This window comes from Helianthus annuus, chromosome 2 (genome assembly GCF_002127325.2).
Source record: "Helianthus annuus cultivar XRQ/B chromosome 2, HanXRQr2.0-SUNRISE, whole genome shotgun sequence".
In the NCBI taxonomy this organism is placed as follows: domain Eukaryota; kingdom Viridiplantae; phylum Streptophyta; class Magnoliopsida; order Asterales; family Asteraceae; genus Helianthus; species Helianthus annuus.
Window position 1 is genome coordinate 167717974 of NC_035434.2, and position 15727 is coordinate 167733700.

The 15727-nt window shown below is 34.7% G+C and overlaps 1 protein-coding gene across 10 annotated transcripts; it reads left to right on the plus strand.

Moving 5' to 3' along the window:
* The first annotated feature begins 8631 nt into the window (after window positions 1-8631).
* Window positions 8632-15522, plus strand: LOC110927064. Of its 10 annotated transcripts, none has more exons than XR_002585491.2 (9): window positions 8632-8905; window positions 9473-9530; window positions 10016-10100; window positions 10498-10628; window positions 10858-10890; window positions 11536-11682; window positions 11765-12672; window positions 13261-13554; window positions 15071-15522. XR_002585491.2 is itself a non-coding variant. In XM_035985504.1 (8 exons), exons 4-8 carry the CDS (start codon window positions 10560-10562, stop codon window positions 12598-12600), a joined length of 594 nt encoding a protein of 197 aa, XP_035841397.1. In that variant the 5' UTR covers window positions 8632-8905; window positions 9473-9530; window positions 10016-10100; window positions 10498-10559; the 3' UTR covers window positions 12601-15522. The 10 variants fall into 10 exon arrangements, 1 of the variants encoding a protein (XP_035841397.1); XR_002585493.2 differs by having other exon boundaries at window positions 15249-15522; XR_002585492.2 differs by having other exon boundaries at window positions 11765-11823; window positions 12307-12672; window positions 13261-15522.
* The last annotated feature ends 205 nt before the right edge of the window (window positions 15523-15727 follow it).

The window sequence follows — 15727 nt, forward strand, 5'->3', positions numbered from 1 at the left end:
AATCTGCGTAGAATTCTAAGATGTTTTTTCTTGGTCTCGGGCTTAAAAGTGAATCTAGCTAAGTGCTCCGTGTTCGGTGTGGGGATAAATGATGAAGAGGTCGAGTTAATGGCGGATTGTATGAATAGTAAAAAAGGATCGCTTCCGTTCAAACATTTGGGATTGACCGTAGGTGCGAACATGAATCTTATTCGTAACTGGAAATCGGTGATTGATATTTTTAAGTCCCGGTTGTCCATTTGGAAGGCCAAAAGTTTATCTTACGGTGGTCGAATCACATTGATTAAATCAGTGTTGAACTCTTTACCAACGTATTTTTTCTCGTTGTACAAAGCACCGGCGAAGGTAATCGATGAGTTGGAAAGGATTAGAAGATCTTTCTTTTGGAGCGGATCGGATGAAAACTCATACACGAGTTGGATGGCATGGGAAAAGGTTATCGCCCCTATTGAATATGGTGGTCTTGGATTTGGTTCACTCCGTGATGCCAATTTAGCAATGTTGTCGAAATGGTGGTGGCGGTTTAAAACGGATAAAGACGGTCTTTGGAGAAGAGTCATATGGTCGGTTCATCATAGTGAGAGATCATGGTCTCCTATCCCAGCAAGAATTTCCGTTCCCGGTCCGTGGAAACAAATAGTTAGCGTCCAAACGCCCCTTAATTCAGTTGGTATAAGTCTCCCCGATCTCATTTGGTGTGAAGTGGGCTCTGAATCAAAGGCATTGTTTTGGTTGGATTACTGGATTGGTACACAGCCTCTTTATATCATGTTTCCACTTTTATTTGCTCTTGAAGTTGATAAATTGTGTAGAGTTTCACAAAGGGTAGTTTGGGAATCTTGGGGTGCCAGCTTCATGTGGTTATGGAAAAGATCCTTGAATTTAGATGATGAAGTATATGAGCTACAAAACCTTATTGACATGCTTAACCTGTTTCGTCCGCGTGCTGGGCCAGATGTGTGGATATGGAAACCGATGCCTACCTATGGTTTCTCGGTGGCTGCCATAAAAAATGCAGCGGCAACCTTTAACAGGTCCGTTCCCGAATTCTCATTTTTTTGGAATAACTTGGTGCCAAAAAAAGTGGGTATTGTTTCGTGGCGAGCATTGTCAGAACGGTTGCCAACTAAATCGGCATTGGCGGCTCGGAATATAGATATTGGGAGTTCTGGATGTCCACTGTGTAACGAACACTCCGAATCCAGTGAGCATTTATTTGTGGCTTGCCACTTTTCACAGGCAATTTGGCTCGGGATTGCACAATGGTGCAAAATCGCTCCTTTGATCATGTTTAGCCTTAAGGACGTATTGGATATTCGCTACGCTGTCTCGGGGTCGAAGAGAAAAAAGAAGATTATTAATGCCATTTTTCAAGTGGTGATTTGGAGTATTTGGAGGTTGAGAAACGAGGTCATATTCCGACAGGTTGACCCAAACATGTCAAGGGTGATAGAAGAAACAAAATCTATGTCGTACTTGTGGATTAAAAATAGGCAAAAAGCTTCGAGTTGGTCTTGGAATGAGTGGAGGAATTTTAGTTTTGTTATGTAGCTGGCTTGGATTAATTGTGAATTGTATTTGGTGTTTGTAAATTTGGTGTCTAGCATCTTGCTAGTTTGGTAATAAAATTTTTTTTCTGTTGGCCGTTCAAAAAAAAAAAACATCCTCTTATTATTGCAATCACCACTCTCGAGAATACTCTCCATATTTTAATTCTTTGACTGGAGGGTGTGGTTGGAATCCCTAGGGGTTTTATCAGACCACATGCGACACATAGGAGCCACGTCAGCTAAGGTGCTTTATCACGCCCCCTTTAATTTGCAGGATGTAGATAGAACCCCCGTCATCATTACCTAATTATTTATTTATTTATATATTTATTTTTTTAATATAAAATGGCAATTTTAATAACTAGAAAATTAAAAAAAACATAATTTCATTAAAAAAATAAAAACACTACAAAGTCATTAAAAAACACAAGATACTAGAAAAAAACACAGCATACTAGAAAAAAAAAACTACATATATTTTGCCCGAATTTGTGCCTTACGAGCCCCAAAATGACTCGGTCCTCCTCTGGTAGATTTGACAAATCTCTTGCGAGAAAATCCATGTCTTTCTGGATTTGTTTCTCCATTCTCATTTGTTGGTCTTTTTCCCTAATGGATATTATTTTGTTGAGACTTGCCTCGAAGTCGCTCAACTTTGACGGGCCATCCGATGGCGTTGTAGAAGACTTTCCTCGTGTCGCTGCCTTACTTTTATCCCTATCAGTTGGTCGAGGCAACTCTTCTGGTTCTTCAAATTCGTCAACATCGTCGTTTAGATTAATTACTGTACGAGCATCGGACCCTGATGGTTCAGTGGTGGATGTCGATTTGGACCGTTTAGATCTAGGGCGGGTTGGGTCGAACGGTGGTACAAGATGTCACTTGGGAGATTTGCGAAGAAGCTCCCATGTGGTTACCAACGTAAAAACATGCCCATGGTACAATCTATAGTTGTTATGGGCTTGGGTCATGACGTCGACGTCACTCAAACCACTTTTCCTTCTACTACTGTTGACGAGATTAGTATATATGTTGTTGAAATAGGTAACCTTCGTCCTCGTAGCACCCCACTTTCCCGAAAAATAGTCGGGTGTTCGATATTCGCCATGACCCATTGCGGCAAAAAACTTCTCACGTATACGACCCCAAAATACCTTTAAGTCTTGGTCGTTTCCTATAAAAAATATATTTACAAAACAATATGTTTGAATTAAAAATTAAATTTACAAAACTATATGTTTATAAAAGTATGTAAAATTTACCGACAATTTCGTCCTCCGGTACGTCGAGCCATGTTTTTGCCAACTCAAACTCTTCCTTAGGCGACCAAAATTCGACCTTCTTAGTAGCACGTTTTTCGGCCTCATCCTTCTTTTTATGACTTCTCTTTTTTCTAGAAGAGGGTTCGACTTGGGTTTCGGGAACGGATTCGGTTTCGGTTGTGTTTTGGGTTTCGCGTATGTTTTGGGTTTGGGGTATGTTTTGAGGTATGTTTTGGGGTTTGTTTGAGAGAAAAAATGGGGGTTGAGAATAATACCTGAAAAAAAAACGGGCATCGGTGGAGTGGTGGGATGAGGAGAAGTTGGGGTGCTTGGTTGCATTAGATAACATCCAAGCTCACCCGTACGCGGGTCTCGGCGTACCGGTCCTCTTGCTCGTTGTTTTGCAAAGTTTGTCAAAACGGATTGCTCGGGTCCCATGGGTTTGGGTTGTTGGGAAACATTGTAGATAATGGTTTAAAAAAAATATAGAGAATGGTATAAAAAGTTTAGAGAAAGTGAAAGGAATGGAATAAAAAATGTAAGGAATGTTGGGTATTTATAAGGTTAATTTATAAAAAAAGAAAATTATTTTTTTTTTTTAAAAAACAAAAGTTACCGTTCAACAGTCAAATGCCATAACTCCTCCTCGTTCCACGCGATTCCTGCTCGTTATCACCATGGAGCCCAATCTATAGTGTCCCCCATTGAATTGCGTGGCATGGTTGTATAGCGCCTAGGGGCGCTATAGAGGCTGAGTTGGCTTGGGTGGCGCCCCCACACCCTCCGACCTTATAATTAACAAATTCATTTTTTATTTATGAATTACTTTTATAGTTTAATCGGATTGACTGATCAGACTAAAAAACTTCTAATAAGTCGATTTGGTTTGTTATGACTTATGAGTAGCAATTGAACCGGGTCTTCTTTAAGAGAAGTTTTTCGTGTTTGGACGACTGATTTTTGGACTTGTTTTTGTTCGAAGTACTGTGTATGATTCAGTGACTGATATTTAAAGTTCTCTTGAATTATTTAATTTTATGTATGTTTTTAAATTAATTATAATGTAATATGGCTTTTAAGATAAATTAATTATAACGTCAACCGGTTCCTGAGTAGTGAGATCGCTACGGTCAATAAATCAGTATCGCAACATGTTTGATGACATGTAAATAGTTAACTCTTTCATTTAACGAGTTGACGCCACCCGCGCGTTGCGGCGGGACGTTGATTACAAAGTATTTAGTATCAAATGCGAAAATTCTTTTGTATAAGCAACACATTTAATTCTACCTTACCTTATGATTATATTGTTCTCTTCTTTTAGTATCAAAACATTTATTTTATAGTATCAAACATTTATTTCTTTTTCTAAACTGTTGTTGAGTTCTCTTTTTTCTTCTTCTATAACCTTTTTTAAAATATAGTTTTCTAAAACCTATTATTTACCTTCACATTTATCGTTAATTTATATTTTTAGAAATAGTCATTTTATGTATATTATCTCTTAATCCACTCTGATCTATCCGATGTATGTGCTGATAAAAATCACGACGACTCCATATATAAAAACAACAAAGCGAAATATAGAAGAAACAAAAGACAATGAGATTATTTTTGATTAAAATGATCATAACAAAACATCAAAGCTAAATTTGCTAAATTTATGATTAACATTTGAGATGAAATTTCGGCATTGATTCGTTGCAATTCAAAATAGGTTGCATCAACCATGAAAAAGATAGGTAACATTAAAAAGGGCATCTTAGAACCCACCCACTAACTTCAAAACATGTAAAACAAATAATTAAATCAAATGGTGTAATAAAATTCTAGGTTGGGTTTAGCATCTAATGAGCATCATGAATGAAAAAATAGAATGGAAACAATATCCATTGTTTTAAAAACCGGTTTAAACCGGCCGGTTAAACCGGATGTCGGATGCTTGGCCGGCACGAATCTGTAAACTAAGGAAATGGGAAAGAAGTTGTACCGCCGGTAAATTTGGTTATATCGGTTTAAACCGGTATACCGGTACTGGTTCATACCGGGCCAAAGGTCAAATTTTTGAACTTTTAATTTTTAGGTGACAATTTACCTTTTTAGTAAAAGTGTAAAACTTAGCGCCCACAATTGACAATCAACATCGATCAAACTTCTTCCTCTCTCAAAGATAGAAAATCAATGGGTTTTTCAAATTAAGTTCTTCAACTGATCATTCAGGTTTACCTTCTTTTGACTTTTAGTCAATCATTCATGTTGTTAATTGTTATAGTGTTTGTTAATTGCTATATAATGGGTATTTAACCATGAACTTTTGAATAATTTTGACTATGAATTAACTTTTGGAATTTTTTTTATTATGGAATGATGTAGTTTTGGATTATTTTTTATTTGAAATTATATTTTATGGATTTATAGAGTTAATTAGTTAACACGGTTGAACCGCCCGGTACAACCCGGTTCAACCGACTGAACCATTTCTGAGTCTAACCCGGTACGATTAAATTACCAGCTTTTAAAACATTGCCTAAAGCACAACGTGTCCGACAAATGAATGACACATGTTTTCTACACAAAATGTACCAAACAATAACCACATAATGATTACATATGAGATGCTCAAACCCAAAGTAACAAAATGCAGTGCCAATTCACTCTTTGAAGATTCATGAAAACCGAAAAATAAGCAGAAAAGAAACCAAATCATTCAAGCAATAGTTGGCTTTTAATCATGTAAGATATTATATGAGGAAAAAAGAAAACAAATATTGTATTATATAAGTTAGTCATCATAGATTTTAAAACATGAAGTTCAATTAGCGATTGATGGCGTAATCTCTACAGATTCAAGCGAAGGAAAGATTATAAAAGACATACCAATACGGGCTAATTGCGTAGACATCGGTGATTGACTAACATCGCTACAATTGCTTTATCATAAAATTATCATTATGTTGGAATAGAAAAAAAGAATCATTACCAGTTTTCTACTCGAGCATCTATTCTCGTGAGTGTCAAATTAAGCAATAACCTTTGCAGGGGTCATAAAAAAGCAAATACCCACAAATGCACAATATCTCAACACAAAGGCACACTTTCGTTTCCAGCCAAATTAATCAAATTGAAAATTAAATTTGTATTTTAACTTGAGAATTGAAATTTTTTATTAAAAATATATTTTGAAGTCACACTTTCGCTTCCCAATAAAATTAATCAGAATTTCTTAAAAGTCACACTTTTGACTTTTGATCTTCTTCATCTTCACAGCCTTGTACAAAGTCTCCTCGTTTTTTCTTGGTTCCACCAGAGATTATTACAAACGCAATAGTCGGCTTTAATAATCGATTCTACCCCTGTTGTAATCGGACCTCTTTCGATTTTTGTTTTCAACATACGGCTTTGATGGTGTTAACAACAAACCGTAGCCCTAATTTCAAACGTAGGGCTTCAACGATCTGGGTTTTGCCGTCTGCAAATCAACGAAATCATCTCTCCTTCGGAATATCATTTTGGATCCGGTAAGCACTATTTATTTTGCAAATTTGGGTTACCAAAATTGCAATCAATGATCGATGCTATAAATTGGTTCGATTAACATGAAATACGGGTTGGTTGTGAGGGTTGGAAGAACCGAAGATCGAATTAGAAGGTCTGATTCTTTTCTAAAATCCGCTCCAACAACGGAGAGGCTTCGGTCGTGAAGTTAGAATTCGTAACATCAAGGCGTTTATGCATAACGAAAAGGTGCCATAAACCGTATCGACACATCAAATCGTTTTGTTTTAGAAGCGTATCATCGAATGGATCTATATGTTTTAGAGGGAAAAAGTAAAAACACGGCCACAAATTTTATATATAATAGAGATGTCAGTTGTCTATAGAAGCATGCGAGCGGTTACTGAGCGGTTATTTATGGTTGTAGTTCAATTACCTACGTGTACCGTTTCACTTAAAAGACATGTCTCAAGTTGCTGTGTATTTTTGAATGATTCGTTCCCTTTTATGAATTGAAACGGTGTGTATTTTTGAATGATTCGTTGCCTTTTGAACGAAGTGATGCGATGGTTGGGTTGACACACCTTAAGTTACTTTTTGTATAAGAGGGTAATTTGATTTCCTTTTAAGAGGCGGAAAACAAAATTTTGGTCTTATTATATTTTATACCCACAAAACATAAAATAATATTTCTGATAATACTAGATGTAATGAAATAAAAGTTACAAACATAAAAATGGGTGTTATAAAGTTACGTTGTGATACGGCAACGGTAAAGAAAAAATTACGTAAACACTGAAACTGACTTTTATCGGAACCAAAAACCATAAAAATAAATATATGTACCGAAAAATATGTGTATTACAAAATTGAAAGTTTATTTACAATGGTTTAACTACACAAAAGTTGTCTCACGTAACCTAAAAAAGTAAAGTCGTGATATGCTCAAAAGGATATTGACACGTTTTGGCATCAATTGAAAACCATAATAACGGATAGAGGTACCTGTTTCGATAATACCAATATTGTTACCGATGTTTGGTCGGTATCGGTTGGGTAATGATAACAGTATTCGACGTAGTTTATGTTACCTAAAAACGCTATTTATTTTATACAACTCCTTTCAATAAAATTTATATCGGAATCTTGACAAAATAAAATTAAACATAATAGCATACTTTGATTTGTAAAAGTTAACGAACGCATATTGTTTGAAAAAAAAAATAAATGGTAATTGGGATTTTATAAAAAAAAATAATTAAATGGATTAAAAAAAGTTATATTATACATTTTAAAAATGTATATTATATACTAGCTAAAAACTTTAAAATTAACTCAATACTAGGATTACGACCCGCCGCAATGCGGCGGGGATTCTTTAGTTATAACTAAGTCGGTCTAGGACCCGCACATTATGTTAACCCTGTCAAACGGGGAATAAATAGACGATGTAAAACGTTCACCCACACACGCATGTTGCATCGTGTTAACTCGCAAAATTTAGAACGAAACGTAAAAACGTTAAGCCAAAGACACATGTTGCGATGTGTTATGTCACAAAATTTAGAACCAAGAATAAAGCGAAAAATTTGCGGAAGATGAAAACTATAAAGGAACAAAGTTGAAAGTAAAAAACTTATGAGAATAAATTGCAAAAGATAAAAAGTTTTGGGTTAAAACTAAAAAACAAATAGTTTTGGGTTAAAAGTAATTTATGAAATACTTTTGGGTGAAAAGTAAAAAAAAACTCATTTTTTTTGAAAACCCCCTAAAGCCAACGTTACGACAACCATATGCATAACCAGTTTTTCTTTGAAAAACCCACAAAGTACACATCGCGTTGCAGCGGAGCGTAAAACGGTGTCAAATAGTACTAATGTCACACAACCGTCATCGACCACCAACACTGACTCGACCTAGGATATGCGTGTTGCGAAACCTTTCAAACATGGAAAAATAGAGGCAAAAACGTTGAACCACACATGTACGTTACGTCATATTAACTCGAAAAATTTAGAACTATATGTAAAACAGAAATTTGCGAAAGATGAAAAGTATAAGTGACAAAAGTTGTGAAGTTAAATTGCAAATAATGAAAAGTTTTGGGTTAAAGTTAAAAAAACAAATTATATAGGGTTAAAATTGTAAAAGCTAAAACCTTTGGGTTAAAAGTAAAAAGTCAAGTTTTTTTTTGAATAATGTGCAAAGCATAATGTACAACTTGATATGCACCAAAAATTTGCTTCTTTATAAGGGTATAATTTTCGGTGCAATCTATCTATTATACTAAAGCAAAATAATGGTTGACTATTTGACTATGAGGTGGCTATTCTCTTTGGCCAGAGAATTGGGAAATTGGGCGCCATTCTCTCATCTATCTCTCATCCTTCCTTCCTACGCTCACTTTTTTGAAACCGTCTCTTCAATTTGGAAACCTAATAAATTCTCTCAATCAATTAGTTGAAAACCCTAACCAAAAACTTCATCGTCGCTTTCATTTTTGTGGCAATCAGAGGTAACATAGTTGGATTCAAGCGATGGTGGTTTGATATGCCGACCATGATTCATCGCCGCCGATGCTTTCTGATTATCCTACTGGTAAAGTTCACCGATGATGGTGGTTCTGCTTTCTCATTCATCCAATCTTATATGCGTGTTTCTGTCGAATGATTGATTTTGCCTTATGTTTGATGATACTTGGAGTGTTAGGGTTTGTGACGATGTGTGTTGTTGCGTTGGTATCGATTACGATTGATTTGTGAATAGATTTTGATTTTGCGTTGAAGGTTAATCCTTATGTTTGATGATACTTGGAGTGTTAGGGTTTTTTTCTGTCATTAAGGTTTTTATTTCTCGCCTCATTTATTTCTACTCAGAAACCTGGTAATTTGAACCTCTCTGATCAAACTCCTTCAAGTGTCGAAATAAAGATTTTAGTATATTCTAATGACTCCAAAGCTGAGGAGATCCAAAATGAAGGTGCAAGGTTTTTTTTCTGTATATTTGGATCAGTATAAGATGAATTTGGATTGTTATGTATTCTGTGTAATACATATAAGTGTATATGTATTACAATATACTAAAATCTATATTTCGACACCCTGTGCTTTAGTTTTTTATTCATGAAACAAGTATTGCCACTAATTCAATGTTATCCATGTGAAGATTGGAAAGCAATAAGACGGAGAAGGTATACATGATTTAACCAAACCTGCAAGCTAAGGTGAGTGACTTATACTCAGATGTGTAACATATATATATATATATATATTCATGAAACAAGTACAATCACTAATTCAATGTTGATGTTGTTGTGTTTAAGCTATATAGGTCAGAAGTGTTTCGAGATATATCCTCATAGTTTGCTTTCTAATACATTACTTAAAGTTTTTATTTCAAAGTATCTGTTCACAAACTGATTACAGTCTGCAGATTCGGGTTGGTTCCAGACCGGTATAAAAACTGGTTTTTGTTCGGGTTAAAAACTGGTTCCGAATCCCAACCTGATGATTACAATTAACCTCCTTCATCCGTGTGCTAGAAATATGATCAGCATATGGGCTTGGAATAATTGTTTGTTTTTTAACCTTATTTAAAAAACCCGTTGGAAGATTTGGCCATTTTCTCACTTAGTGATGTTGTAACCGTTAAACAAATACTCATGTGGGCCGATTGTTTTAAATTGTGATGGACTCTCATTTTTGACAGTTTAACGAATGAGAAAGCCAAAGCAAGGATTTCAGTTGCAACCGCAGACCTAAAGGGCCTATTTTATAATTTTGGATCCTTTGAGGTATGCTTAGTCCAAATGGAAACAAATAAATGTAGAATACACATGACAGATTAAAGGGAAATATTATTAAATCGTATTAGAGATACCAAACATGTTAACTAGGGTTTAGGTTTAATTAAGTTATTTTCTTAATACTTGGACTCATGTAGTACACGGGGAAACTTTCTATGTTCTTTTGTTATACATAAATAATGGGTAAATAGTGAACAGATGAATAAATTCATTGCAATGGTCTCTAAATTTTTTAATATATGACCAGGAGGCCCTCCCCATATGCGTCATAAATTAATTTATAAGTGGGTTGAAATTGCTTATGATTAAGCTGCTCCCGTGTCTTTTCTAATGGGTAGCATTGATTTTGTGGGACACTACATTAAGTTGGGGTTTATTTTTGCAGCGGTTCCGCTGCAAGAGACCAGAAGTGGTGCAACGTACATCACTTAGAGCTTGGCTGCTGGTATGTGTCTCAGCCTCAGGCGTGCAACTATTGTCTTGACAGCAGTCATTAGTGATGCAACTAACCTTGAGGTTTAAGCTGCTACTCTCTTTTCTATTACAATCTTACTCAAATTTGTACTGTTTTCTATTTATATTTCATGTTGTACGTTAAGTTGTTTTGGCATAATTTATTGTTTTCCATCTAATCTTACTCAAATTTGTACTGTTTTCTATTTATATTTCGCATTGTACTTTAAGTTGTTTTGGCATAACTTATTGTTTTCCATCTTGACATTATTTTTCATCTTTCAAATCATAGTCACATGGATCGCGGTTCGCGGAACGAAAACGGGTACGTAGTTCGTGAAATTTATGATTTTAATGTAGTTTTTTTTATATAAATTTGTGTTTTTTTTTGGTAGTAGATGTTAATTTTAATATATTAATTTGCTAAAAAAAATTAAAAAATAAAAAATTTCGGGTTAAATGGGTCGGGTTTGGGTCAGCCTGAGAATATTTGGGTCGGGTTTGGGTTCATATGTATGACACAATTTTCGGGTTCGGGTTCGTCTAAAATTTTCGGGTTCGAGTCGGGTTGAACCCGCTAACCCACGAACACGACCCGTTCAGCACCCCTAGGTAAGACATATCATATATACATGGTGATGGTGACATATGTGGACCTTTTTTTCTTTTCATACACGTACTATGTATATTTTAAACACATCTATAAATTTTAATATAAAATATAAAAGATAATATATTAACTTTTTTTGTATTGGAACACAATGGAATAAAACTATTCTTAACACCCTAAGACATATCATATATTTATTGTATAATCGATAAACTTCGAAGGATTATGATGATAACTGTAGTGATATATTTTTCTTAAAAGAAACAATAACTCTTTTTAAACTTATATGGCTATACTATTTCTTGAAAGTATTTAATATTTTATAAGAAGTTTAATTCTTTTATATTTTTTTGTTTCCAGCTAGCGGTTACTCATCGGCTGAGCAGTGCTAAGGAAGCTGTTGCGAGCATATCCTACAGTCTTGAAGATCTTGAGTTTCGAAATCAACAAATCGTCTACAGGTCTACTGTTGATTATATAAAGCTACTGGAATCCCTTTCTCTCAAGGTAAGTTACATCATGTTTGCTCCATAGTTGCTAACGCATTAGATTTAGAATTGATTCATGTTGTATTGTTACATGGCTTAAGGATATCATGGCTGCTGATTGGTCTGACAATGTTGCCTCATTTTTGCCCGCTGTGGTAAGGTGTGTATTCACATGGGAAGGCGTAACTTCATTGCTAAGTGGTTGTAATTCCTAATTAGCTTATTAATTATGTTTTCCCTTGAGATTTGTTGTCAAAGTATTAGGTCCTTATCGAAAGTTATAGTTACAACCCAAATTATATTAAAAATCATTCGACACTAATAAAAAAACAATATTTATGCCCGTTTTGAAAACTGTGTTTGTTTCTTTTAATCTTTTGATTCGATTTTTTTACCGATTCCCGAACGAGATTTTGAGTATATTGTCTTATTTGTTTGAAGGTTTTATTAGAATCTTTTGATTAACATTATGTTATAATGCAACCCTTAGATTAAAAGCCAACTAACTCGTGTTTGGTTTTATTCCTCATTAGCTTTTTAAAGATTTTTTGTTAAGTACGCGAGGTATAAGGTCACAATCACCAGTTTGCAGGTTGTGCGAAATAGCAGAGGAGACGTCTGACCATGTTTTGTTACAATGTAGCTTTGCAGTTCAGTTTGGGATCAAGTTATTACCTGGCTTAAACTTTCAGCAGGTTATAAGCCTGATTCAGTCAAAGAAATATTGCGCAATATAAGCAGGTTGTTTCTAACAGTAAACAAGGGAAAGTTTGTTCATGTTGTTTGTCTTTTGACTCTTTGGAGCATTTGGTTGGCAAGTGCGGAAGGTAAAGTTTTTAACAACAGAAATGTATCAATGATCAAGCTGGTTAAGTGCATTAAGGAAACATTCTATTATTGGTATCTTCACATATCAAGCTTCTTGGAGTTATCATAGGGTAAATGGAGACAAGTGTATAGGCTTTGAAGTATGTAGGCTGATTGTATTTCTGTTGTGATTCTGTTGTAGGTTAGTCTTCATAGCATCTTGCTATAGAGTTGTTTAAACTTTTTAGTTTGTTTATAATAAAGTTCAGTTTCACTAAATAAAAGTTGTTAACCCATATTATAACACTTTTGATTAGGGTTGAGCACGGTACCCGTTCGGTACTGAACCGGTACCGAAAAACGAGAAAAGTGGGTACTGATACCGGTATCAAATATACCAGTTCGGTACCGGTATTTACCGGTGTTTTACCCGTAAATACCGTTACTGAAATACAGGGAAAGTGGGTACTGGTACCGAATATACCCGGTACGGTTCCGTACCGGTATTCGGTACCAAATGCTCATCCCTACCTATCCAACAGTTGGACTTTTATTCCCAATGCATGGAACTTGGTTTATTTGATCCATATTAATCTGTATATCTATATATAAAGCAAATGCGATGGAAAAAATGTAATTTTGCCATAGGTACAAGTTTTAAAGCAATATGTATAAACAATGCAAAAGCTTTCCAAAGTTCGCAGTGACCAGCTCCTAATATATTATAATTTATTCGTTAAACAATATCACAAGTGCCATTAATTAACCTAACTTTAAGTTTTTGTTACAGGAAAACCGTGTGCAAATACTGAAGAAAGAAGTAGATCGAGTTGTTTCAATGGCAGAACTTATAGAATACAATTTAGCAGATGTGGATGCGGCTATCTTGGCTGTTAGAGTAGCTCTTGCAAATGGTATGAATTGGGATGATTCAACCCGGATGGTCAAAGAGGAGAAGAAATCTGGAAATCCCGTTGCAGGCCTTATTGACAAATTACATCTTGAAAGAAATTCCATGAGTCTGCTTTTGAGTAACAATCTTGATAAAATGGATGATGATGAAATTACTCAACCCATGGAACAGGTTTTACTTGAAATTTCTATCATCCACATAATCTTTTCTATTACCCACTTTCTATAGCATCTATTACTTAAGTAGCCACTGATTATTAATAGCCCTTATGACGTATATGCGTGAAATTAAGCAAGTTTAAAGTGGGAAAAGTTATATCTTGTGTTGCTAATTAAGCAAAATGAAGACATTTTGATGATAATTTAGGGGAGTTCGTAGGGTTGTGAATTTCTGACACGAACCGAAAACACGACACGAACCTAACATGAAATTCGTGGGTTTAGGTTTAGTCTAAATCTGTTCGGGTCAATTTTTGGTTAAACTCGCAAACCCGTTTAGGTTAACGTGTTGGGTTAGGGTCACCTGGTCGGGCTGACCCGTTTAACACATTTTTATTATATTATATATTTAGATAAAAAGATTACTAATTGATTCCTTCTTATAATATATCTGGATAGTGATTCCTTCTTATATGTGTTTACCAAATATGTGTTTCTTAGACAATGTATCAAACTAATCATTCTTCAAATTATATTATGCAAAAGGCTTTTGTCGTGAACTCATGCCTGTAGGTTAAGTTGTTAAAGATACTATTTGTTTAAAAAATAACTATAAATTACATTTTAATATATTTTAGTGTAATTATCCTAAAAATTACTTCTCTAAATTTGTTTGTTGAAAGAAATTACAAAATTTAGTTCACATTCTCTAATTGACTTTATTTCTGAATGGCGGAAGTATGAATACAGGCAATGCGAGGTGCACGAGATTGTTGACTTTCAATTAAATGTTCACGTTAGTTGATTTTGATACAAGTAATTTAGTTTATTTTAATTAATGTTTTCTAAAATTCTACATGCTTAGAAAAGTTAACATTGCTTTTTCGGTTATACTTAAATTTAAAAATGATTTTTTTTTTTAAATAAGAGCAGTCTTGAATATTAGCAGATCAAACATTGCAGGTATCTGAAAATGGAATTGGTATAAAAGATTAAGTTTAGGGCACCAAACCTACCTTAGGTATCAGGTCAAAAATTGCTTATTTGCTTAGCTTAAAGTCAAATCAAGAACTTTTAATCGAGTTAAATGCCATGAAAACTTAAAGGAGAATGTTAAACAGTTATAAAAGACTAGGGATGTAGACACTAGAGCATATTGAAGATATAATTATTTTTAAGTGCATGGGCCATCAGTTGTACCACTCCCATTGTTTCAAGTCCAAATACAAAGTGAATAGAGTTTTCCACGTACTCAACTCACATATTTGTCTTTTCTCTATTCATGTTAAAATAACAAAATAGGAGTAGAGAAGGATCACTTACCTGGCATCTTCTCTCTATAAAACCCTTTTATAACCCTGAATTTCTTACATGTGCGAAATTCTATGGCCATCCGTTCTGTAGATCAGGTTTGTTTGTTTCTGAGTTGTTAATTTGTTAATTTCTAACTTTTTGTTTGTATTTTGGGTTGACATTGTTTTTTGGAGGTTCGATTATTTCATTTGTCTTTGGTTTGGGTTTTTTTGAAGGTTTGTTTGCTGATGAAGGGGCTTTCCACCGACAATTGTTGATTTGAGCTTTATGTCATTTTGATTTCAGATTTAATTTGTTGTCTCAAAGAATTTGTCACGTATTTTTCAGTTAAGTTTGACTAATTTTCTCCACCTTTTGGGTTGTTGATTACAGTTTTTTACTGTTTTTCTTCAGTAGCTGTTTATTGTTGGCCTTCTGGTTTGGTTCAACGGTTGCCTGGTGAAGTGATCGATGTAGGGCCTTTGACATGAAATTTCAAGATTGAGATTTTACTGTTTTTCTTCAGTAGCTGTTTTTGTCTGGGTTTCTGTTATGAATTGTAGTGTAATTGTTTGTCCTTTTTTTGCTACTTTATTAGCTGCAGGTTCATCAGTTGTTGAAAGTATTTTTCTTTGTGCGTGTTTTTAGGTGTCCAATGTAACATTAATGCAGGTGTGGTTTGTGTGAAGGTGTCTTTGTGTGTATTGTTATTTGTTTGCTTTGTTCTATGTGTTTTTGAAAGAACATAGTCTAATATTGCTTCAGTTTAGATGATGAATACTGTTGCAACGCACTTTCCTGTACATGATTCTACTTTATATTATTTGTGTTTGTTCCTGAAATTATAACCGGCCTCATTTAGTCATTTATGCATTTATGAGTCGCACAACGTT

Excerpts from the sequence above, each read along its gene's own strand:
- LOC110927064 (XM_035985504.1), top strand. The coding sequence starts at position 10,560 with ATGTGTCTCAGCCTCAGGCGTGCAACTATTGTCTTGACAGCAGTCATT. Across the intron at positions 10,629-10,857 it reads GTGATGCAACTAACCTTGAG|TCACATGGATCGCGGTTCGC; the intron begins GTTTAAGCTGCT and ends TTCAAATCATAG. Across the intron at positions 10,891-11,535 it reads GGTTCGCGGAACGAAAACGG|CTAGCGGTTACTCATCGGCT; the intron begins GTACGTAGTTCG and ends TTTTGTTTCCAG.